The sequence below is a fragment of the Ammospiza caudacuta genome, chromosome 20 (genome assembly GCF_027887145.1).
Source record: "Ammospiza caudacuta isolate bAmmCau1 chromosome 20, bAmmCau1.pri, whole genome shotgun sequence".
Classification (NCBI taxonomy): domain Eukaryota; kingdom Metazoa; phylum Chordata; class Aves; order Passeriformes; family Passerellidae; genus Ammospiza; species Ammospiza caudacuta.
In genome coordinates, this window is record NC_080612.1 from 1,653,535 (window position 1) to 1,678,206 (window position 24,672).

General features: G+C 46.8%; 2 protein-coding genes across 2 annotated transcripts; one reads left to right on the top strand and one right to left on the bottom strand.

The window, feature by feature from the left end:
* Nucleotides 1–2,266: 2,266 nt before the first annotated feature.
* LOC131566467 (myeloperoxidase-like) lies at nt 2,267–17,064 on the top strand. The gene is made up of 14 exons (XM_058817783.1): nt 2,267–2,279; nt 3,244–3,321; nt 3,983–4,076; nt 4,915–5,090; nt 5,698–5,821; nt 7,783–7,912; nt 8,779–8,979; nt 9,073–9,388; nt 11,287–11,447; nt 11,886–12,138; nt 13,394–13,564; nt 14,330–14,567; nt 15,028–15,245; nt 16,481–17,064. Exons 1-14 carry the CDS (start codon nt 2,273–2,275, stop codon nt 16,519–16,521), a joined length of 2,208 nt encoding a protein of 735 aa, XP_058673766.1. The 5' UTR covers nt 2,267–2,272; the 3' UTR covers nt 16,522–17,064.
* A 1,422-nt stretch (nt 17,065–18,486) lies between these two features.
* Nucleotides 18,487–24,394, bottom strand: LOC131566594 (1-acyl-sn-glycerol-3-phosphate acyltransferase alpha-like). The gene is made up of 6 exons (XM_058817936.1): nt 24,197–24,394; nt 22,784–22,917; nt 22,244–22,419; nt 21,910–22,005; nt 21,335–21,407; nt 18,487–19,079 (listed from the first exon to the last, which is right to left on the bottom strand). The coding sequence occupies exons 1-6, from the start codon at nt 24,379–24,381 to the stop codon at nt 18,934–18,936; spliced, it is 810 nt and encodes a 269-aa protein (XP_058673919.1). The 5' UTR covers nt 24,382–24,394; the 3' UTR covers nt 18,487–18,933.
* Nucleotides 24,395–24,672: the final 278 nt, after the last annotated feature.

Here is a 24,672-nt window from a genome sequence, read left to right on the forward strand (position 1 = left end):
CACCACCAATGGTTTACATAGCTCTGGGGTGAAGATCTGCATCCTGAACAGGACCAAGAAATAATGCTAGCAATACCAAGAGCCTGAGAGAAAAGAAACCTGCATCTTCTCAAGATAGAGGAGATCTGCTTGTTGGTCAAATAAGTAATGGGTAATTATTACCCTGGTTACCTGATGTCTTGTAAACTGCTGAATGTACATTGGTCTTGGTGAGCAGGACACCCTGGCTTTTCTGGAGGCTCCAAAGATTGCACTGGAGCACCCCAAACCCCAGCTGGAGGTGACAGGGGAGTGCTCACCTTGGGAGCTGCCCTTGGGCCCAGCAATGGACGGGATGTGAGTGCGGCCTTTGCCTCACAGGGCGCTGGGGCCAGGGGAGCAGCACGGGCTGCCTGCCCTCCAGGGCCTGTGTCCTCCAGGGCGGACAGTGCTCCTGGCCAAGGGCAGTGTGATGTAAAGGAAGATTCCTTGTCTGGCCTGGCCATTCCTTGCCTTCAGCCTGGCAGTCTCACTGGCACCCCCTGAGCTGGGACTGAGGGCCCTTCCCAGCAGTGGCACCAGTGACCCTGCCAGGCTCCCCACACCCCTCACCAGCTCAGCTCCAGTTCCCCACAGCAGAGTCACTAATGCCTGGATGCTCAAGATGATTTAATCGTGGTGTAACAACAGAATAACAGCTTGAGTAGGTGCCTCTGAGCAGGGATCCAAACAAAGGAAGCCCAGGCCTTTAAACTCCCCCAGTCCAAGCAAGGAAGGTCTGCAGCCATCAGCTCCAGGCGTGTCCCTGTGTCTCTCACCTGGCTCTGCACGGGTCCCAGCTCTGGTGGTGCCACTGGGACTGCCTGGGTAGGCAGACAGGGAAGGTTCCTTAGGAGTCACTATGGAAAAGATACTTGTCACAAACACAAAAAAAGTAGCAAAGCCACCCAGCAGGTACCTCGACTTCTGCCTATGCACGTTTTGCAAGGAAAGCTGGATAGATAAGGTGGAGCACCTAGTAGAGTGACCACAGTCCCTCTGGTACTGGGGGCCACCTGCTTTGGATTCAGACTTCTCTTTAGGGGAGAAATATTGACTTTGCATTTCCAGTTTCTGAAAATCTGGCCATCGTATTCCTTTTTTTTTCTTTTTTCCCCCTGACAGATTTACAACAACATATTTTTGGTAGCAGTTTCCTTTATCATATATGCTTTTCTTTTATTTATTTTGGTTAATAGGAGCTGTGAAAATATTTGAACAGTAGGAAGGATTGGCTCCCTAATCCTAGGAGGTTTAAAAGGCTGATTGATGGCAAGAAAATTCAGCATTGTCTTTTGTTATCAGCGTCACCAATGTTCAAAGGATTAAATTATCTCTACAACCTTGGTCCACTGAAGTACAGTCCTTTTCCCTCCTGCATATCATGGAATCATGGAATGGTTTCTGTTGGAAGGGACCCTAATGTTCCTCCCATTCTGCCCCCTGCCATGGCAGGGACACCTCCCACTGTCCAGCCTGGCCTTGGGCACTGCCAGGGATCCAGGGGCAGCCCCAGCTGCTCTGGGCACCCTGTGCCAGGGCCTGCCCACCCTCACAGGGAGGAATTTCCTCCTAACGCTCTGTCATAATTCACATTGAAATGAATGACATCACTTGCCCCAAGACTTTGCTGCTTTCTGAGCATTGGCACATCTATAACTTTGGGATTGTCCATACTTCTGTCCATGTGATTTTACTGGAGACAGCTTGACCCTGCTCTGTACTACTGCCTCATTCCTTGTCCACTTTGTGTCATCCCTAATAATCAGCAATTATTTTATAGGAATTTCCAAATCCCTGATGGGACACAACTTTGTTTTGCCTGGACACAAATAGTGGCAGGCCCACCATTCACACATGCTGTATGTGGACCTCGGGATGCCCCCAAATGCATTGGCAAGATGATCCATTTCTGTCTTCCCAAACCTTCACAAATTCAACCAACAAGGAAAAAGAAGCCAAATTCCACCTTGATCTTTAACCGTCATAAAGTTAAGCTGACCTCTTTCACTTGCAGGAAAGAAATATGTGTCTTCATTCCTTTTTAAACTGATTTTTCAAGAAGGAAGTCAGAAGGAATGGAGAAGTGTATACTTTCTAGATCCTTCCAGGAAAGCAAACCAGCAGATATTTCCTCTTGGCTCAATCTGGTCCCATTTTTTTGGCCACACCCATCTTAGACCCAGCAAATTTCTGCCCTGGTGCAGGTGTACAAAGAACTGACTTCTCTCCCAGCCCCGCCAGTGCTGCAGAGATGGCAGGTAAGATCAGTGCATTTTCATTCTATATCTGCATTTGATATTTCTGTTGTGGATATTGGTGCATTCCACAGGTGAACCCAAGGAGATGGGAGGCAGAGCAGAGTGTTGGGACCGACTGGTGCTTCATTCCTCCTTCTGCCCTGATGTGTATTTAATTTATTGTGAGAAGTGAGCAAAGACAGCCTGATTTATTTCTCATGCAGAAAATTCCTGCAATACACGTTTGCAAGGAATGAGCAGCTTTCAATCCCCAGGAACATGGTCCAAGAATTTTCATGGATTGTAAATGTAAGATAACTTCTCCCACTGTGAGAAATCTGTTAGTTCTTCCAAATTTTGTCTTTGTCCTGTTCTAAACAATTTGAAAGTTGACTAAATTACTTAAATCTATTTACAACCTTTGGGCTAAAAATCTCCATTCAGGGAAGGTACTGTGCCACAGTGAGAGATATTGGTGGAACAGATCATACACATTTCTGCTTTAATGTGAGACAGGAATAGAGACAAATTTCAGGGAGCAGCAGGAGGACTGGCAGGGGTGGTTGACAGTGATGATAGACGTGTTCAGCATGAAGATGGAGGGGGCAGAGAGGGAAGTGTGGGGTCAGGCTCCTTCCCACCAGCTGCTTGTGGACGTTGCCAAAGACAGGATCCCAGGACACCACCGTCTCCCAACTCGCCTTCCCAATATCCTGCACCACTGAGGCTGGACTGCACCTGACTCCTATTCCTTTGCAGCCTCTCAGCCCACTTTGATGAGGGTTCCACCTCTCAGAGGTGTCCCTGTGCCCTGCCAACCCCAAGAGCCACAGCCCCAGCCCGAGTCCCACTGGCAGGTCTGGACAGAGGCGGCTCGATTTTATTCCTGGATCCTGAAAGAGATATTGAAACCAAACATCTCAGTCTGTTCTGAGTCCTCAATGAAGCCCTGCCCATTGAGGATTTATGTTGCATTTCTCCCTAGGCACAAATCCAAGGATGAGTCTCCTGGGATCCCTCATCACTCTCTGTGCAGTTGGAGCAATGGTCTCCTCGGGCAATAGTAGGTTCCTGTTTGTCCTTTGGCTGCTGCTATACTGGAAAGGGTGTGAATCAAAACTCAGCTGGAGTTCCCAATTAGACACAGCTCCAATAAAAAACTGAAATATCCTATAGATTGATCCACTAAAAATGAAGTTGATACCCGAGAAATTCGCCTAAGGAAACTCCCTATTTAACCAACAGCCCATCTGAGCAAATAATAATTTTATGACAGAAAATTTGGGGCAGAGACTGTATCTTTGATTTCTTCTGTGCACTTTCCCTGGGGAAAGGTCTGGAGCCCCAGGAGCAGCTGAGGGAGCTGAGAAAGCTCCTTTTCTCAGCCTGGAGCAAAGGAGGCTCGGGGGGCCCTTGTGGCTCTGCACAGCTCCTGCCAGGAGGGGACAGCCAGGGGCTCTGCTCCAGGGAACAGGGACAGGAGGAGAGGACATGGCATCAAATTGTGCCAGAGATTTAGATTGGATATTGGGCAAAATTTCTTCACAGAAAGGATTGGGAAACATTGAAAGAGGCTTTGCACGGCAGTGATGGTGTCACCATCCCTGAAAATGTTAAAAAAACCTTGGTATGTGGCAGCTTGGGGACACGGTTTGGTTGAGAACAAAGCCTTTGGTGTATAATTGAGTATGCTACATTTCTGCTTCTTCTTTTTTGTGGAGCAGAGGTCTCAGAGGTGCTTTCAGATTCATCTCTCCAGAGCATCATTACTGAGGCCAGGCAGTTGGTAGATGCTACATATTTACAGGCCCGAAAAAGGTGAGTTCTTCCTGCATGACAGCCCGAATATTTTAAGGTAACAAGATTAAAGACATGTGTGTTTTTTCTGTTTTCCAATGCATATTTATTATGAAGAAGCCTTAGCACCATAGCTGTCTTTGTCATGGCAAAAGGATCCCTCCGATCCTTTTGCCCAGTTTGGCTGGATTCTGGTCCCAGAACCACCAACCATGACCTCCAAGCATTGTTTCCTCACCTACAGTGCCATAACCATCTCTCACTGGTCCATAATGATTCAGACATACTGGACACGTGTGAGTCCTCTCCTGGCAGCAGGAGTTCTGCCCATCTTCAGAAGGACTGGAGTTGTGCAGATGGACACCCTGCCCCAGACAGATGTCAGTGGAAGTCAAACCCCATGTATTCTCTGTGATTGTCCCAAAAGGCTAATCTGGCAGTGGGATGATTTCGGAAGGCATCTCTCTCTACTCAGCCTACAAAAGTAGCAAGACAGAACCTTGAGACCAGAAAGAGATGGAACAGGAGCAAGGTTGTCCCTCTGTTCACAGAATACACCTTGCAACATAATACATGTACAATTTTATCCAGACACAGTTCATTGATCTGAATTTCCACATGATAGAACAAAGTTTATTGTGACAAGGAAGTATGACTGCAAACTTGAAGTAGGGGATTACAGTGCTTTCTTTGCCAAAACCATCTGAGCTGACATGCTAACGTGCAGACAGCCGGTCCTACTGGGCAGGGCCTGCATGTGACCCTGCAGTGGTGTCACAGATAATTACACCCAGTCCAGCATGACAGAGCAGCTCTGATTTCAGAGAAGAACTCTTTCATAGAACTCTTCTATGTTCAGCTTAAAGAGAAAACTGGAGGAGAAGATTGTTAATCCGATGGATTTCCTGAAGCACCTAAAGGACCCCATAGGGAGAACCAGATCTGCAGTCCGTGCCGCTGATTATTTGGAAACTACTTTGAAACTCCTCAAAAGGAACCTGCATCTCTCTGGGGAACAGGGTTTCAATGTCACAGGTAATGTGATTTAGACCAAAATGTCTTACAAAGAGCAAAGAGTAGGAAATGTGCCACAGCAGGTAGCAGGGAGCAGCTCTGCCATGGCCCAAATAACCAACGATGAAACCCTTCCCCAACAGGAGAATAGATTTGAAGGTTTCTCAGAGACAGAGCAGACACCCGGGTGCTTTATTCATCATCTTGGAGAGTGCATCTCTCCTATCCTTGTAAAACCAGCATAACAATACCTGGAACAAACGTGGGACAAAGCCCACTGGAGACTGTAATCACTGAAAACCCTCCATCTTCCACTTCTGCTCTGCACACCTAGGTCATACCACTCCGCAAACTTATTGTTTTGTTCCCAGCTGGGGTAAAACCTTCCTGGTGATGATGCTGTCCACACTTCCCTGAAAAATTGTTTTATGCCCACCCAGTTTCCCTAGTCCAGAGGGGAAGGCTGATCCACAAAAGGATTTAGGCACCAAATTAATAATTCCAATCCAGATGTTTTATATCCACAGCTCCAATTCCATGGGCTCAAATGCTGACCTAGAACACTGAGAAGCTGAAACAACACAAGAAAAGTAGGATCAGATGTCACTCTACAGGGTTTGTCTTGCAGACCTGCTGAGCAGGAGACAGAAGGAGATGATTTCCAAGGGCACTGGCTGTGACTATCAGACTCGTTCCATTAAATGCCCAGAGAGGGACTTTTACCGGACCATCACTGGGGAGTGCAACAACAGGTAAGATTTCTGTATGGACAAGGTGAGTCTCTTTATTCTGACCCAGGGTAGGTGATTTTTTTAGAAAGTGCCTTTTGAAAGGGCAAGAAGAGTGAAGTGCTCAGTTTAATGAGCCTATAAAAGAGGATTCATTTCTACCTGTGCCTGTCAGGAAAAATATGTAACTTCTTTAAAATATCTTTAAAATATATTTAAAACTTCTTTAAAATCTTCTTTAAAAAAAGATTTGCGCCCACTGCTCTTTAGATGCTGCTTTAGATGAAGGAAAGGATCTTGGGGTGGGGGGCAGGTAAGAAGTTGAGAAAATTTTGAGGCTATGACTCAGCCTCTCATTTTGCTGGAGGCTAGAGGAAATCATCCCTCCACTCTTCCGTAGGGAAGATACTAATTTCCCCAGCTGATTTAGATTATAATATTCAGCTGTTGATGTATCTCTGTGATGAGTAAGGGTAGAAATTAAATAAGACTTTAATTCTTGGTCCTTCCAGCTGGGATCAAACATTTATTTCCTGTTGTGATTTTTAATTAATTTTTTTTTTAACCAGAAAATGACCAAATTTCTTCTCTGACAATAACAGTCAAAGCTCCTTGTCCTGCTGTGTCAGTGCCAGACCCCAAATCTGAGTTGGACTTGCATCCAATGTGCACCTGGCATGAAAAAGATGTGCCAGATGTGATGACACAGCACAGCTCTGCAGTGGTGTGCGGGGAGCTCACACTCACTGGGGTGTTCCAGTCTGCTCCCCTGGACTCCGGGGCCTCCACCCCTACAGGGACAGCATTGTCTGCCTGCCCAGGAAGGGTATGGAGTCTCTTCCACTGGGGACATTCCAGAACTATCTGGACACAGCCCTGTGCCATGTGGTCTGAGCTGACCCTGCCTGAGCAGGGACATGGGACCAGGAGACTCCAGTGTGGTCTGTTCCAGCTGACCCATTGTGGGGTTTTGTGTCCATGCTGATTTGAGGCCCAGGGTAGGCTTGTCCTTGACCTTGTTGGGCTGTCAGAGAGATGGAGGGAGGCTTGAGGAATCCCTGGGGTGTTAATATTTTCCCAAGGATCTTGCTCATCTTGAGGTGCACACCATGAAAATAATTTGCTTTCAAGGACAGTAATAACAATCAGAACAAGACCCTGGTGGTTCTGAGTCCTTAATATTTGATGGAATTGCTTCAGCTCTGGCACAGTCATTTTCCTAGAACATGCTTTTATTTCACAGCACATTGCTGTGAGCACTGGCTACTCCTCTCCTTTTCCAGTGCAGAATCATAGAATCATTTAAGTTGGAAAAGGCGTCCAGGACCATCAAGTCCAACCTTTGACTCATTCCCACCTTATCAACCAGACCAGAACCCTGAGTGCCACATCATATAGACATTGCCTGAGTTTTGTGCCCACAGGGCCATAGATCATTGGCTCAATCAGAATTATTTTTCTTCTGAACACAAAATGCTGACTTTAGTAATTCAAACTTTTCAGAGCAGTGCAAGGCAACAACACAATGGCCACCCTGCAGGCTGAAAGGGTCTGTGCAAAAACTTCCCCAAGGGGCAACCTTGGTACAGATCCCCACAGAACTGGAGAATCTTCATCTTTGCAAGCTTCCAGCCCCCAGCTGGACAAGACGTGGCCACCCTCACCATGCTGATAGCCCTGCTGTGAGTCTGATTTTGAGAGGGCAGTGAAGACAGAGGTGGTAGAGAGATTTAAATGCCAGATAAAATTAATGCAGGTTTAACTGACAGACACAATAAATAGAGTGACACAAGGCACCTTTTCTAAAAAGTTGATTTTTCTCCACAGTCATAACCTTGGTATAATTTGCATCTTGGTGTTTTGCCAGTCTCATCCCTGTTACCAGCGTGTTCAGACATGGAATAAAGGGCTGTGAAATGTTGGTCTGTGCAAGGCTGCTGACGTTTGAAAAAATAACAGAAGTTGTTTTTCTGGTGATGCTGCAGAAATCACTCCCAGCTGGGGTCCTCCAACCGCGCCTTCGCGCGCTGGCTCCCAGCCGTGTACGAAGATGGAGTGTCTGTTCCCAGAGGAGCAAGTGAAGGAAAGCGCTACAATGGATTCCCTCTCCCGCTGGTGAGAGTTGTTATCCTAAGCCAGCCATGAGGAAGGACACTGCCCTCAGTGCACCCATCAGGAAGGAAGCAGTGGCAATATCTAAAGTGTAAATTGCTTGATCTTAGGCAGCTTTTCCACAACTGAGTTATTGCTCAGGTTAATATTTTTTGTTGGAGACAGACATGAGAAAAAGGTTATGGATGCTTTCCTAAGCAGTCTCCAAAGTGTACATCCCAAGGATTGCTGCAGCCAGTGCTCAAGGACACCAGGTTTGTATAAAATACAAGGCTTGGGAGTTCCTGAGCCATGTCCTTGACTTTCTGATGTTCACAAACAAGTTTCAGCTGGAATGGACTTTCCATGAAGCCAGGTTTGGTTGAAGGACTGTGTACAGTGTACTACTTTTACACCTGATTGGATGGAACTGAGGAACGACATGGAGCTGTGTAATGCCATAACTCTTAGTAATTTATCTAAAATAATCTTGTGCATAATCTACCGCTACCTGAAAGAACCAGTTGTGGGTTGGCCTCTTCTCCAAGGGAACAAGTGATGGGACAAGAGAAAATAGCTTCAAATTGTACTAGAGGAGGTTTAGGATATTAGGAAAAATGTGTCCAATGACATAGTGGTTAAGCATTGGAGCAGGATTTCCAGGGCAGTGGAGGAGTCAATCCCTGAAGGTGTTCAAAAACGGGTAGACGTGGTAATTCTCCATATGGTTTAGAGGGAGTGAGGATAATCGGTCAAAGGTTGATGATCTCAGAGGTCTTTTCTGACCTTCATGATTCTGTGATTCCAAGATGTCTCAGTGGGAGTTCGAGTGAGAGGCAACCCCTCCACAGTGGCAGACACAGTCACATTTTCATTTTGGTTTCCTGCAGGTTCGAAAAGTCTCCAATGAAATTGCTCACACGGCCAACGAGAACGTCACTGCAGACCGGCAGCTCTCGCTGGTCTTCATGCAATGGGGCCAGTGGGTCAACCACGACATAGACTTGGCCCCTGCCAGTGGGGAAGGAGCCAGCCTGGAGCTCCAGTGCCATACCAGCTGTGCCTTCAAGCCCCCCTGCTTCCCCATTAAGGTACCCTGACTCTCACCCCTCCCACCATCTCTTACAGCAGCAAAAATGAAACCACAGGGCTTTCTGAGGCATCACTTGGCTTGTTTGCTTTAGTTCCCCCCTGATGACCCGCGGGCGCTGAGCCCCAACACCTGCATGCCGTTTGTGCAGTCGGCCTCCGCGTGCAGTCCCGGCGCGTTCCGGCGGGAGCAGCTCAACGCCGCCACGTCCTTCATCGACGCCAGCACCGTCTACGGCAGCGACGACGCCCTGGCCAGGAGCCTGAGGAACCTCAGCAGCCAGCTGGGCCTCATGGCTGTGAACCAGCTCTTCTGGGATGCGGGGCTGGAGCTGCTGCCCTTCGAGAACACGACGCACAGCGTTTGTGTGCTCACCAACAGGAGCGCCAACATCCCCTGCTTTAAAGCAGGTAAGGTGCAGCTGGGGGGTTTCAGTGGGTCATGATGTTATGAATATGAACAAGGCCAAAGTTTCTCCAGAGAAAGAGGTTCTTGTTTATTAAAATAGCTACAAGGAATGAAATGCCCAGGATAAGCCCAGGCACCCACACAGTGAGCCAAAAATGAAACAGTGCGCTGACCCCAAGTGCACTGGGTTCTCCCAAACAAAAAGTATCCAAAAAGAAGAAGAACCCTGACCCAACTGAATGCCCCACATTTATAGTCCCCTTCAAATCCGGCATTGGTGCATTTTGGATCTGCATGACGATTGGTCCATTTGCAGGCTTCTCATTGGTCTTTACCGCTATTCATTCTGGACCAATCGTTTCTGCAGGGCGTCAAATGATTGGTCAGATCTTTCATCCAATCTCTCTTCGACCTTGCCTTGCCCCATCAGAACCCTGTTTCACCAAACCCTGGACCCTTCTAGCACATTCTAATAAGCCCCTCCTTTTAACATAATACAAATAATAGAACATAATTAATACAATATAATTGAACTATATCCTATTTTAACTTAGCTTAACTTTTACCTATAACAATGAAGTCAAAAAGGGACAAGTATCTCTGTATGGGATCCTTGCAGGTCCCTTCCAACAGAGGATATTCTGTGATTCTGTGATATTTGAATGAGGCACTTCAAGACATGACTATGTAAGGGAATCTTCCCCCCAGTTAGAAAAGAAAAATAATCAAGCAACAATCGATTAATAAACATAAACATTATTTTAACTTCCCAAAAATTATAGCAATTTGTTCTTGCTTTATAAAGTCTTTTCAAAAACATGAGAAATTTTCAATAGAATAGCCACCAGTGTTTAAAACTTCTCTGAAGCTTTATTTCATCTACCTAGAATTCACCATTCACTTGAATGCCAATTGTCAGGTTGTCAGTGCTGACTGAGAAAGCTGGGGCTGTTCAGCCTGGAGAAGAGTGGGTTGTGTGGAGACCTCACAGCACCCTCCTGGATCTGGAGGGACTACAGGGATCCTGGAGAGAGACTGCATTAGTAACTGTAGTGGGAGGACAAAGGGGTATGGCTTCACATTGAAAGAGAATAGATTAAATTAGATATGCAGAAGAAATTCTTCCCTGTGAGGGTGGTGAAGCCTTGGCAAAGGTTGCCCAGAGCAGCTGTGGCTGCCCCATCCCTGGAAGTGTCCAGGGTGAGGCTGAATGGGGCTTGGAGCAACCTGGGGTAGTGGAAGGTTGAAATGGGATGGGCTTTAAAGTCCCTTCCATTCTGTGATTTTATGATTCAGTTTTCAACCCAATCAAGACTAACAGTTAAACACTCTTAAGAAATCTAGTTAATTAATTAATTAACTAACCCACTCTACATCAGAAGAAAAGTCTAGACTAGTATGAAATTAAAAAAATACTAAAGACAAACACAGAACTTATTCAAATTTGAAGTGATCCATCACAGGAATAACATTTAAAAAAACATTATAAATGTGAAGCTTGCAAAATCAATCATAAGTGTACAGAGTGTTCTCATTTCCTCATTCTCTGCCTGTGAGAAGGGCTCCTTGCTGAGTGAGGAGATGCTCAGTGCTTCTTCCATCATCTCACAGAGGGTCTTCAGTGAGTGCCCTCCAGTTCTCATAAAATCACAGAAGGGTTTGGCATGGAAGAGAACTTAAAGACCATCCTGTTCCACCTCCTGGCATGGGCAGGGACACCTTTCACTGTCCCAGGTTGCTCCAAGCCCCATCCAGCCTGGCCTTGTGCACTTCCAGGGATGGGGCAGACACAGCATTATTGCCAGAAACATCATCACTTGTTACTTGACTGTCCTAACACCAAAACTTGCTTCTGAAATTGAAAGAACTGTACAAAATTCATAAAATATTTTCATTGTAGGTGACAAACGGGTGACAGAAAACCTGGGACTCTCTGCAATGCACACTCTCTTTGTCCGAGAGCACAATCGCCTGGCTAGGGAGCTGAGGAAATTAAATCCTCACTGGGATGGGGAAAAGCTTTACCAGGAGAGTCGAAAGATTGTGATTGCCATAAACCAGGTACTGATTACTCTTAACTGTTTATCATCCTATTCTTAACTGTTTATCATCCACAAACTTAGAAATGGTTTTTCTGTCAGGCTAAAGGAGGAAAATGTTTTGCCAAATCAGTGGAGTTATTTTTGGAAGTTGGAAATTGTGAATGAGGATAGTCCATCTGAGACAGCATGGATATCCAGAGCTTTTTTATGAGCCATGCTACTAATCTATCAATTATTTATTATATTAATGCATAAATTAATTATTAGATAAAATAATTTCACATTTTAAAATAATTTCTATCCATTATGCCAAACTTATTCCATCACTACAGCTCTTTTTTCTGAAGATTTTAATGAATTCTGCTGCAGAGAGTCCATGTTCATTGTCTGCACTTGACTTCTGATCCCATTTCTGCTGCAGCTGCTGGTAACTTGCTGTGCTCTTGTGGTTTTTCAGATCGTAACATACAGAGATTACCTCCCACTCCTGCTGGCTGAGGAGACCAGCAGGTGGATCCCTTTGTACAGTGGTTACAATGAAAAGGTGGATCCGAGGGCCTCAAATGTTTTCTCCCTGGCTTTCCGATTCGGCCACACATCGGTGCAGCCTTTTGTGTCCCGTTTGAATGAGAGCTTTCAGCCTTTGTGCTCCTCCTCCCACGTCCCTCTGCATTTGACCTTCTGTGCTCCATGGAGAATTGTAATGGAAGGTAAGAACATGGAGCAGTGGTCCTGGTCTGGTCCTGGGGTGGAGATCAGCTGGTCAGGCACACAGAATTATGGAATCCCAGAATCATTTAGGTTGGAAAAGATTTACAAGACCATCAAGTCTGTGACCCCTGCCTTGTCACCCAGCCCAGAGCCCTGAGCAGCATGTTCAGTCATTCCTTGGACCCCTCCCTCCCAGCTCAGCAAGACATGACAGTAGAGTGTTCGAAATCCACTCGGACAGTGCAGCTGCTCCCGTGCTCCAGGAGGCAGGAGACTCCCTGTGCCAAATGTCCATCCACCAAAGTGGATGCCAATCAAAGCTCTTATATCCCCCTATAACCAGGAGACATGGACAGAGGGTGATGCATCCAGTTTAACTGAACTAAAGCAGCATAATTTCTTCCTAGAGGTGCCCATCCCTCTTCCTCGCTCTAACTGGAGTTGTGGGGTCCTGCTATTACACAGCTGAGATCTCCAGATAAGTCTTTCTGAAGAAGACTGAGATCTCTTCCAAAATGGGTTAACTAGTCATGAGAAATATAATTACAGTAGTGCAGCCAATTTTCCTGGTTTTGCTCATACTGTCTCCTTAATTGTTATGAAAAAGATGTGGACTGTCAGACATTATGCTATCACTACATTTAATGTTCTAATAAATGTCTGTCAACTAATAGTGAATTACAAGCAAAATTCATTGCAAAACCTAAAACCTTGGAGAGACCCCGAAGCACCAGGACATAATGGAGCCTGGCAGGCTGAGAAGCAGACTTAGAAAGGGACTGGTGGATGGCAAGTGGATTTAGGAGTGTGGAAGGAAAAGCTAAGGGATGGGGAGGGATAAGGAATTTAGTTACTATGTGGGGCTTTATTTACTGGCACCTGCAGACATGCACAGGTTCATACAGGTAGCCCTGTGAGGGTGCCCAGAGCAGCTGTGGCTGCCCCAGCACTGGAAGTGTCCAGGGCCAGGCTGGACAGGGCTTGGAGCAACCAAGCTGGGACAGTGGGAGGTGTCCCTGCCCATGGCACAGGTGGAATGAGAGGGGCTTTAAGGTCCTTTCCAAACCAAACCACTCTGTGATTCTATGATTCTGTGATTCCATGATTCTCTGATTCCATATACACACGGTGAAATGAAAATATGAAGATGAAAACCCCACCCAGCCCATAGTAGACTGTTTCAGCTGCATGAAAGGGATCCTCAAAGCTGCACCTTGGCACAAAAAATCTTTCCTTGCTTTGAAATGGCTGCAGGAGGCATCGACCCCCTGATCCGAGGAATGGTTGTGGACCATGCAAAACTGATGGAACAGAACCAGCTGCTCATTGAAGAGCTCCAGAACCACCTCTTTGAACAGACAGAGGTGATGGGTCTGGATCTAGGAGCCATGAACATGCAACGGGGAAGAGACCATGGCCTTCCAGGTAAGGAGACACAAGTCCACACCTCCTGTGAATGAGACCTTTTTTCCTTCTTCTGCTTCTTCCATGAATAGATTAAGCTTTTTCTATACTAATGGGAAGAACCCATTGATTTGAGGGTGAAGGATGGACAGACAGTCAAGCTCAGGGAATAAGAGGTTTCTGTATGATAAAAATCTTTTTGTAAGACATACGACAAGGACAAAAGGCTTAGAAATCAAAGATGATATTGGGGATAATGTAAGAAAGTGGGTGAGAGACTGAAAGTAGAGACACAAGTGACCAAATTAGGCTTTCACATGGGCTTGGACACCTGCCCTGTGATTTGTTCTTTGCCCACAACCTTGTCTTGTGTCCCAGACAAGCCAGAGTCCTGAGCAGAAGCGACTTGCACCCACAGGTGGCACTGCCCCAGGTGCTAGAGAAGAACAGGTGCTTTTGGATTAAACACAACCAAATTTCTTCTTTTCTAAGAATTTGATCTTAGAAATTTTGCCTCCCAAAGCTGCAAGGACTGATGCATTCACCCACAGCAGTAGAAAGATTTAACCAACAGGATGAGGTGTAGTCACAAAGATGACCCAAACTGTTTGTTTAGTGTACATATGAGAAAATATTTGAAAATGTGACATTTGTTGGGACTGCCCAGACAATAGTGCCTTCCAGATCCTTTAATACAATAAGAAGCAGGCAGTTCTCATGGGCCAGGAAAGGTGCTTTGGAGATGTGGTGGTGAGTCCTGGTCATCTACTGCTCCTGCTTTTTTAGGTTACAATGCCTGGAGGGGCTTCTGTGGGCTCTCCCAACCCCAAACTGTAGAAGAACTATCTGAGGTACTGGGCAATCCCAAACTAGCCAAGAAGTTCATGAATGTGTATGGGACACCGTACAATATTGACCTGTGGATTGGGGCAGTTGCAGAGCCCGTGGTTCCCCAGGGCAGAGTTGGGCCCCTCCTGTCCTGCATTATTGGCACCCAGTTCAGGAACCTGCGAGATGGGGACAGGTGAGAGATACATTCCTGTGGCTTTTTTTAGGGGGTAAATGCTGACATTTCCTGTGACACAATAATCCAACCCATTCACAGCACTCCAGGGAGTGCTCCCAGCCAGGCTCATCCTTTAATTTCAGCCCAGTTGCCAAAGGATGTTTTTGTCAGCCTGTTTCTCTCGATTCATGTGGCTGGGGAGTACCAGCTTCAGGTCATGGGGGATCTGCTGTGGCCTCTGCCTGAGGTGTCTTTTGCTCTCAGGGCATAAATCCCTGCATCCCAGCAGTCTGCTGATGCTGTGTGGAAGAGGCAGGCTCTCTGTACTGGCAGAACCCAGATCTGGCCACACTGGAGACACCTCTTTCTAAAGGGGTGTTCCTAGGGAAGGTGGATTAAGGACCATTCAGACTTACCTTGGTTAGGTTCTCAGCAAGTAACCAGAGATTATAAACTGCTTCTGAAAATTTCATTGCAGATTCTGGTGGGAAAACCCAGGAGTTTTCACTCCACAACAGTTGCAAGCATTGAGAAAAATCTCAGTGTCAAGGGTGATCTGTGACAATACTCATATCAAAAAGATACCCAGGGATGTGTTCAAGATCAACACTTATCCTGAGGACTTCACTGATTGCCAAGAGATTGATGTGCTCGACCTCTCATCCTGGAAAGACGAGCCTGAGAGTGCCACAAAAGGTACCAGTGGTCTAAGATCTGTCAAAAATAATAAATGTACTATTAGGTCTTTTCCACACCTAAAAAATTGAAAGAATTAAGGTTTCCACAGTGATTCTACCCCCAAAAGACGATGACTGTCCATTTAGCTACACTCAGACAGCACTGGAGGCAGAGGTGCTGTTAACTGTGTTTCCAGGCAATCCATCACTTTCATCATACCTTATTCCCTGCATCTTCCTTTCAAGCAGATGGGAAATCCCTCAAAATCCTGACTGTTCTGGACCTTGGGAATGTGTCCTCTAAAGACCTTATTTCATAGTCTTTTCTGACAGGAAAGGCGTTGATGAAAAAGCAACTAGAATTAGCCAACCTGCTCCAAAGTCTTACTGTGCTGCTCCAAGCTCCTGCTCTCTCCTCATCTTCCCCAAACCTTTAAATCAGTTTAAGGTATATCTGGAGTAGTTTTGATACTGTATGGCCTCACACACCAATAGCTGAACAAACCTGATCAAAGGTGTGCCACAGTAAAACAATGTCTTGGTCAGAGATGTGGACACTCAGGGTCCTACTAAAACACTCTTGACTATGGGTCTCCCAACTGAAATGATGTGGGAGAACAGAGGCTTGAAGAATGGACTGGACTAGATTGGATTATTTTTCCTTCTGACAACCCATTTACAGATGATCACAATACCTAGGGATCACCTACACTGTCCTTCTGCAAGGCACAGACAACAAAGCATCTCCATGCAGTTCCTGTATTGAGTTTGAGTAACTATTTGAGGGAAACACTGTTGTTTAAGACAGATATTTGCACTTAAAGGCTAAATTATGGTGGCTTCACCTCATTCTTTAGGACCTGAGTCCAGCTTACCTTCTCTCTATACAACAGAGGTTTTTTCATTTCTTTTTTTATCATATTTTTATGGTCACTAAAATGTGCTGAGCTGCTTCCAGTGGCTCTTTTCTCATCAGGCTTGGGGGAAGTCAAAGTGTTTGTGTAACCCAGAGACAGTTAAATTCCAGGGCTAAAAGCAGTTGTTAGAAGTTTAACCTTTTGAAATGTCAAGAAATTTTCCCCAAACCACTCATTCTAAGGCTGGAAGGACCACAATGTCTCAGAGGTGCAAGGATACAGGATGAGAAAAAGGTGGAAAGAACCAGTGTATCCAGGAAAGACTTTGTGCCTCTCAGCAGCTTTTTCTTGCTTTATTTTTCTTGCTTTTTATTTTCTTGCTTTATTTTTCTTGTAGTTTCTAATCCTACTCATCAGACCAGCGTTGGAAACCCCTAATGGTGGCACTGAGCTGCTCCTGGGAAACTCCTGCCTGGACATCAGGCTCCAGTGGCTGCTGCTGACTGAACATCAGCACATGGTTTCCCAGAGGGAAGCTCAAGACTATGCATTCTGTTTTATTTACTGTAATGTGATTTTTTAAAAAATATCATTTATTTGAAAAAAACTTTCAGTAATGTAAGTCTTCAGATGAAAGGGCAATGATATTTTATTTTCTGTTGCCCTAAAGAATTGATCAGAGGCTTTCTGACTCTCTAAAAATGTAATTATGACAAGATTTTTTACTTCTCATCCTGAATGGCTGTCAAACCTGCATGCTGGCATGCTTGCATTGCAAAATCAAACTCCTTATCCTTTTACCTGCTCAGAAATTAGCACATTCATGTAATCTTCACCAAAACTTTCCCAATCTCCTGGTTTTGCACAAGAGAAGGAGCTGTTTAGGCTGCTCCTAATCAGCAGTGAGATTTCAGCCTTTGAAGTCACTGAAGCATGGCAGGTGCATCTTGAAGCTTTGAAACAAGTTTTATTAAAATCCTACAGTGAATCTGTGTGGTTTGGGTATTCTGGGCAGTAATAAAACACATCCTTGTGCACTCACCTACAGTTGGCATCAATGACAGGCTGGGGACAGAGGGGTTGGAAATCCTTCTATCAGAAAAGGTCCTGGGGGAGCTGGTTGACAGTGGCTGAACAAGATCCCAAGTGTGTCCAGGTGGGCAAGAGCCCAATGGCACCTGGGCTGTGCCAGACACACTGTGACCAGCATGACCAGGGCAGTGCCTGTCCCCATCTGCTGGCACTGCTGAGACCTCACCTCAAATTCTGCGTTCAGTTTTGGGCCTCTCACTGCAAAAAAGACATTGAAAGGCTGGAGCATGTCCAGAGAAGGTGATGGAGCTGGGGAGGGTCTGGAGCCCAGGAGCAGCTGAGGGAGCTGGGCAGGGGCTCAGCCTGGAGCAAAGGAGGCTCAGGGGGCCCTTGTGGCTCTGCACAGCTCCTGACAGGAGGGCACAGCCGGGGGGTCGGGCTGTGCTCCAGGGAACAGGGACAGGAGCAGAGGGAACGGCCTCAGGCTGGGCCAGGGCAGCTCAGGGGGGACAGCAGCAGGAATTTCCTCATGGAAAGGGAGCTCAGCACTGCCAGGGGCTGCCCAGGGAGGTTTGGAATGCCCATCCCTGGAGGTGCCCAAGAAAGGGCTGGAGGTGGCACTCGGTGCTCTGGGCTGGTTGAGAAGGTGAGGATCAGTCACAGGTTTGACGCCATTGATCCTAGAGGGCTTTTCCAACCTTAATGATTCTGTGAATATGTGTGGGATTCTGTGTACGTCACACCTGTGACCAAAACAGTCTTTGGCAATGGTTCATAGCAGCACAAAAAAGCAAATCACATCGTGGCTGGTGGGCATCCTCTGACAGAGAAAACAGAAGGCTGGACTCAGAAATCAGGAGCTGCAGCTCCCAGTGTGTGTTTTAAAGATATAAAAGTTGTGCTAAAAATCATGAGGTTATCATAGAATCATCACAGAATTGCAGAATCAGTAAGGCTGGAAAAGAACTCCAAGATCATCGAGTCCATTAACCCAGCACAGCCAGGTCAACAGCTAAACCATGTCCCTAAGCACCAGATACACACATCTTTTGAACAGTTCCAGGGAACAGTTTTTTGAATAGTTCCATCTGGGTATAGCAAGGATATTAGGGAGCATACTCCTGCAATTTGCCTCTGGTTTCTGAACCCCCAGACATGTCCCTCTTGCACTTTGAAGATGTGCTCAGCCCTGAAAGTAAAATCTTCCACAGCTTAAAAGGAAAGCTAAATATGCCAAAGAAATATGCCAAGCCCTGTAGACACATGTAAGGTCTTTAATTCCCCTCTCCCAAAGCTGCCTTGGTTTCTGTCTCTCATGGCAGAGGTACCTCTCAAATTGTCCCCATGGAAGAGGAAGAAAACAGCACCATCTCCTGAGTTTATTCCAGGGCAATGTGGGCAACCCTCAAACCCCAGAACAGCCACTTCCCAGGCAGCGTGGTCACAGGCTTGGGATCAGTGCCTCCACCTTGTTGGATCTGAACAGGGAAAGGTGGTTATAAGCAGGCAGCAATGATGACAGGAAGGGCCCAGCTCTGCCTGGGGTCCAGCTGGTGGGACATTCTCAGCAATATGATTACACAGAAATGTCCAGCTGTCCATTGTGTGTCTGTCTCACTGGGTGGCAGCGAGAGTGGTGATCTCTAGGAGGAACAAAGAACATTCCCGTTGGAAGCTTCTCTTCTTGGTGGATGTTTTACCTGTCTCTGGTTTGTCAGTGTTGCAATCCACAATTGTCTCTGCTGCCAGACCTTCCTGTGGTTGTCATGGCCTCCCCTTCACTGTGGCACACACAGCTGGAGCTGGAAGATGGGATTGCTAATGGGAAGCTCCATTGGTCATTCCTGATATGCCCTGGTAGGCAGAGAGCATGGAGTCACGGACCTGCTCCGTCAGCTTGGGAACATCGTCTGGGCCCAGGCCCAGCGTCTCCACCTCGGGCAGGATCTGGATGATCATCTTGCCTGGAAGAACATGAGATGGAGAAAAAAAACCCCATGAGTGGTATGGAAGAGCCAGAGGCAGTACAGCAGGAGGGTTAGTGCCAACCAAGGAAATGCTCTCATTCCCACCCCAGTGGTGTGGGAGCCCAGTCACATCCTAAATGTACACAGCAAAAACCCAACCTGGACTTTGCCCATCCACTGAGAACATACGAATCATAAATATGGAAAGAGGTGAATCTCTCCTCCAACACAATGCAATATAGGATGGGTTTCATATAGGATAGGTTTTCACAGTGGTAAGGTCACAGAGTCTGTCTAGATCATGGGCAAAGAGATGTTTAATACAACACATCCAAACTGGCTGTTCTCTGTCTATGTATACCAAATTTAGCATGGTCCCTCCTTCTAGAAACACACTTTGGGATGAGAGAAATTGTGGCCAGGATTCCATGGTATGTTAGATTTCTCTGGGGAAGCATCTAAGCAATGGACTGGTGTAAACTGGAACATACTGGGGAGCTGCCATCATGCTCTCCTGTTCTGGCACCAAGAGTTCCCATTTTGGGCCAGCGGAGACAAGACAGTGCCTGCACAGACAGGAACCTGGGGATCTGGGGAGAGCCTGTGATGTGTTATAATGTTCTTGCATGGCTTAACATGTGTGCCTGGAAAGAGATCCAGCAGTCCTGTCAGCAGAACTGTGGGAAGGAGGCAAAACAAGCATAGAGAAGAACTTCACAAAAGAAAAGAGTTTGTCATGTTGGATGGGGCTTGGAGCAATCTGGTCTAGTGGAAGATGGTAAGGTGTGGAATGAAATGAGCTTCAAGTCCCTTCCAACCTAAATCTTTTTGTGATTCCATGATTCTGTGTTACCTGCCTACACACCTTACACCCAAAGTCAGGCTGGTACTTCACTTCACTTGCTCCTACTAAAAGATCAGAGTGATGACAAGGCTGTGCTGAAAATTCAGGTCTCTTGGGAACAGACTGCCAGCAAGCACCAGACATGTTCCATGAATGACAGTGTCCAACACAGGCACAGAGCCAGGCTTTCAGTGCAGCCAGAGCACTGCGGACACAGGGAGCTGTCCTGACCCACGGAGCCGCTCGGCGTGCAGGAATCTTGACCACCATCTTCAGAATCAGCTCTGGCAAAACTTCCAGATGGGGGAAGTGGAAAAGTACAAGGATTCTTTCTTCAGCAGTTCAGGTCCTGACTGTTAAACAGCCATTTGAAAAATGGCTCAGAGATCTGCTGATAGTGGAATTAGCTAACCATGAATTCCCAGGGTGACTGAAGTTGTATAGAGGCAAATATATATGTGACTGCAGAAAGTCTTTCTTAAATACCTCAGGAAATTCTTGGAATCTCCATCCTTGGAGTAAATACATTTTCTGGACTGGTCACAAAGCTAACTCATCTGTCTTTAGACCTGGCCTTGCTTAAAGCAAAATGTTCAGCTTTTTCCAAGGTCCCTCCCCACAAGGTTATGCTCTGATTTCCCAGAGCATGGATGAGAAGGAAAAGGAACAGTCTGGCAGAATCCCTGGTCATGGTCCTATTGACTCTCAAGTGGGGGAACACTTCCAGATCCAAAAGACTTTTGTGTGTGAACAGGGAGAGGATAAATCCAGCAGGCGAAAGATGACCGGAAACGCAATTCCATATTTATCATTTCCAGGTGTCTGCTTGCAAGGGAATGACTACACCCAGGCACAACAATGGGAGGAATGAGAATTTCAGATGTAGATCCTCCCCTTAAGGAACACCAGGGATGGCCTGGGAAAGAGTGGCAAGTGGCAGAAGTCCATTTTAAGGTGGGTGGTAGCTAAGGGAGAGAAGGAACACGATGGGTTACTTTTCTCTGTTGGTATTTGTACCATATTTTTCTGCATTTTCCTTCTGAAGTCCAAGACCTGTGTTATTTTTTCCCCTAAAATTTTATCAGTGGCCAATTGAAATTTTTGTTACCATAAATGTTTCCTAGCTCTCCATGCACCTGCAGACCCAAGGGCAGTCGGGGTGGGGGTCAGGGGCAGGCCTCTGCTGCTTCTCCAAGTTCTCTTGGACAGGTATTGGACAAGCAGTGAGAAATCCATGGGGAGAGAAAAAAGTGATGCCTGAAATGTCCCATTTCACCCCAAGATGACAGAAACTGCTGTTTTCTGGGTGCCATCTCCATATTAAATGTGGTCCTCTGCCCACCCCAGTCATGGCTCCAAGGACTGAGCTTACATCACCACTCTATTCTTTGCCCCAGGTCATCCTCACCTGGTGTAAATTTCTTCTCCTTCTGGTTGTAGAAGTTGTTGTAGGATGACAACACTACAGGAATAATGGGGACCTGGAGGGGAGGCAGTCTACAATGAATATGCACATCTCCTTGTCCTTTCTCCAAAATTCAACTAATGTTTTCAGGGCAATTCTGCACCTTGTTGATAATTATCACCATCAGTGTCACAGCAGACACTCAGAGGATTATTTGAATATTTAGATAATTTAACTGTATCACCCCATATCCTTGGATTTTGTATTTTCATCTCTGTATTTAGGCCAACAACAGTGGATTGTCAAATTTCTATCTACAGAGGCCAGCTCAGCAGAAACTTCCCTGTGGAGGTCCAGGGCTCTTGTCAAGGTCCCCCCACTTTTATCACAAGCTATAACAAAGGTTTTTCACTTGCCTCTCTGTTTCTGAAACAGACCCCTCCTGTGCCACCTGCAAATCCCGAAGGCTCCTGGATATGTACACAATCCATAGGGAAGCCAGGGACCAGTACTCTGGTTTGCTGGTGGACCACAGGAGGCAAATCACACTCCAGGGGCAGAAGGAAGGTGGGTCTCACCTGGGCTTTCACAGCCAGCTGGAAGGCCCCACGTTTGAAGGGCAACATGGAGCCACCATGGTTGCGAGTTCCTTCAGGGAAGATCAAGACACGCAACTGCAGGAAGGAGAAGACATTAGGGCAGAAGGACCTCCAGGTACAATTCTAGGCCACTGCAGAGGGCCAGTGCCCTGGGGCTCATCTCTGTACCCCTGCCCTCCATTCCTGGGCACAGAACACACTGATGCTCTCACTCTGTTCTGCTCGGTGCCCAGCCCAGAGACAAAGATCTCTTTCCACCCACATTCAGATTCCTGTTTTCCAGCGGCTCCTCATTGGACTCCTCCCCACTCACATTGTCCTTGTGTAGGGAGTGTGCCACCTCTGTCAGGGTGCCAATGGACTCTTCCCTCCTCTTGCGGTCAATGAAGATGACCCCTGAGAGCCAGCACGCCAGGCCGAACGTACCCATGTACAGGATCTCCTTCTTTGCAATGGGCACACAGCGCCTGGGCAATATCTCCATCATCACTGCAAGGGGACAGCCAGAGCAGAACAAATCATCACCTGCACTCAGGACTCCTCTAGATTCTGGGCAACAGCCCTCTGCTCTAGGGGGTGCCATGCCTGAAGCTTCATAGAATCCCTGGGGAATTTTGGGGTGCTCCCGACCATCCACTCAGGACTGGCACTGAAGGAGAGCAGCTATGAGAAGGCTGTGGTCAGCTGAGAGCCTTGTCCCCATTCCCTTGGAGAGGGTGATGCTGATGTAGCTTGAAAATGCCTCTGATACCCTGGAGACCAGCCCTGGCTTGGGGCTGGCTGGTGAAGGGCTCTGTAGCAGCCACTCCTGCCCTTCTGCCTGCCTGGAGCAGGAGACAGGATCACCACATACCCAGGATGTCAAGGGAGGTCTGGTGATTCAGCACCAGGACAAAAGGTTTCTTTGTCCTGAGGTTCTCCTTGCCCTTCACCACTATCTGAATGCCAAAGATGTATTTGAGTGGCATGGTCAATGTGCGCAAAAACCTGGAAAAGAGGAGTGGAAATTAGCCAAAGAGATGTTGAAATTTGGGACCAAACTTCACATCCAAGCCAGCCCACCTCACACTCTGCTTCTGCTGGTTTCTCACTGACGTGGCTTTGACCATGACTTGGAGAACAATTAGTGTCGCTCTGCAGCTAATTATTTAATTACCGAAGACAAATACACCTTGCAGGTTTCCCTCAAGCCACATGACTCACAAATGACCCAGCAACTACAGCTTCAGAAGTTGCACAGATCAACCAAATATTAGATAATACCCAGATTCACAGCACACCTTTGTACTCTGCTTTCCTCCCCACCTTGCTGGTTTGGGAATAGGGCTGCAGTAAACATGTGCCTAACCTTGCTGACTGTGGAAAGAGAGGGATTTGCCTTTAGGTGACATTAGGCTGCAACACTGGGAGTCTTATTTGAAGAGATATTGCTAAAATAATATTAAAAAAAAAAATCAGGCACCAAAGTTAAGAGGTGAACAAAATTTCTCAAAGCAAAAGGCTGATGCTCAGTTTGGAGATATGAATTCCCTCTGAAGCATAAATGGAATAGTAAGTCCTGCTTCTGCAGCACTTCAGGAGGGTTCAAGCACTGTGGTACCATGTAGCAGAGTCATCTTTTTATCCTCACTCAGCCCAGGTTCCTGATTGCCACCACTGATCACTCCTGCTCATGCAGCCTCCAGGTGAGAGCACATCTTAGAGAGTCTGAATAGAATCTGGAGAGATAGGATGGGCAGCTATGGGATGGGCTGGGGGATCACCAGACCTGGGACACCAGGCTGTCACTGAGCTGATGGGAACACCAGCGCCCATGCAGGGGCCAGCACTGCACCATGGTGATGTCTCAGGTGTGCACTGGCCCAGAGTAGAAAATAGGAAGAGACCCTGGAGTGGCTTTTGCAACACAAGTTAGTAATAAAGTGCTTAGCCATGGGGAAGAGGGAAAGACCAAAGACCAGATGAGAGAGCTCTAGTAAAAACAGCAATATGTATTCCATCCAGGTTGGTGGCATTACCTGCTTTGGCAAATCTATGTCACCTTTTACATCCTTTCTTTCCCTAATTTGTTATTATTTTTATCAACCCCAAACCACTATTAAAACCCACACCCCTTCTCTGAATTACAGAGTCTCTCATCTCCCCAGATCATTATAAAACTGATCCCTCCCCTCCACAGCACACCCCCAGGACCCTCCAAATCAAAGCACTGGACAGAGTGGACTCTATCCATGCTCAGGGAAGAAAGGAGCCACAGACAACTTACATCATGTTTTCCACGTTACGTCCACGAGGAATACTGAGGATGGCAACTCCAATGCTTATGGTGAAGAGCCACAACTTGTAGAAGGTCATCTTGCAGAAGAATCTGAATGCAGGTTTCACCTGGTAGAGGACTAGAAAGGCAATGAGTAGACAGGTAAAGGGGTAGTGAAGGAAGAAAAGCTCCATCCTTCCAGCCCAGAGCATGTTGAGCAGAGCAGTGAATGAGTCACAAGCAGCTGGTGATGTAGAGCAGAGGTGAGACTCCCTCCATCAGCTGTGTGTGGGTGGTGCAAAGCTGGAATGAGGTTTGAGAGCGAGGCACAGCCAGGCTGTGCTCTCTGCACTCACCGTGGGAAGCTGGTTTAGCAACTGCACTGCAAGAGCTCCGGGAGGGCTGGACGGCAACAGGGCAAACACACCAGCAAAGCTGTCTGTGTGCAGGGCTGTGGGGCTGGCAGCGCTTGGAGAGCCCCTTCA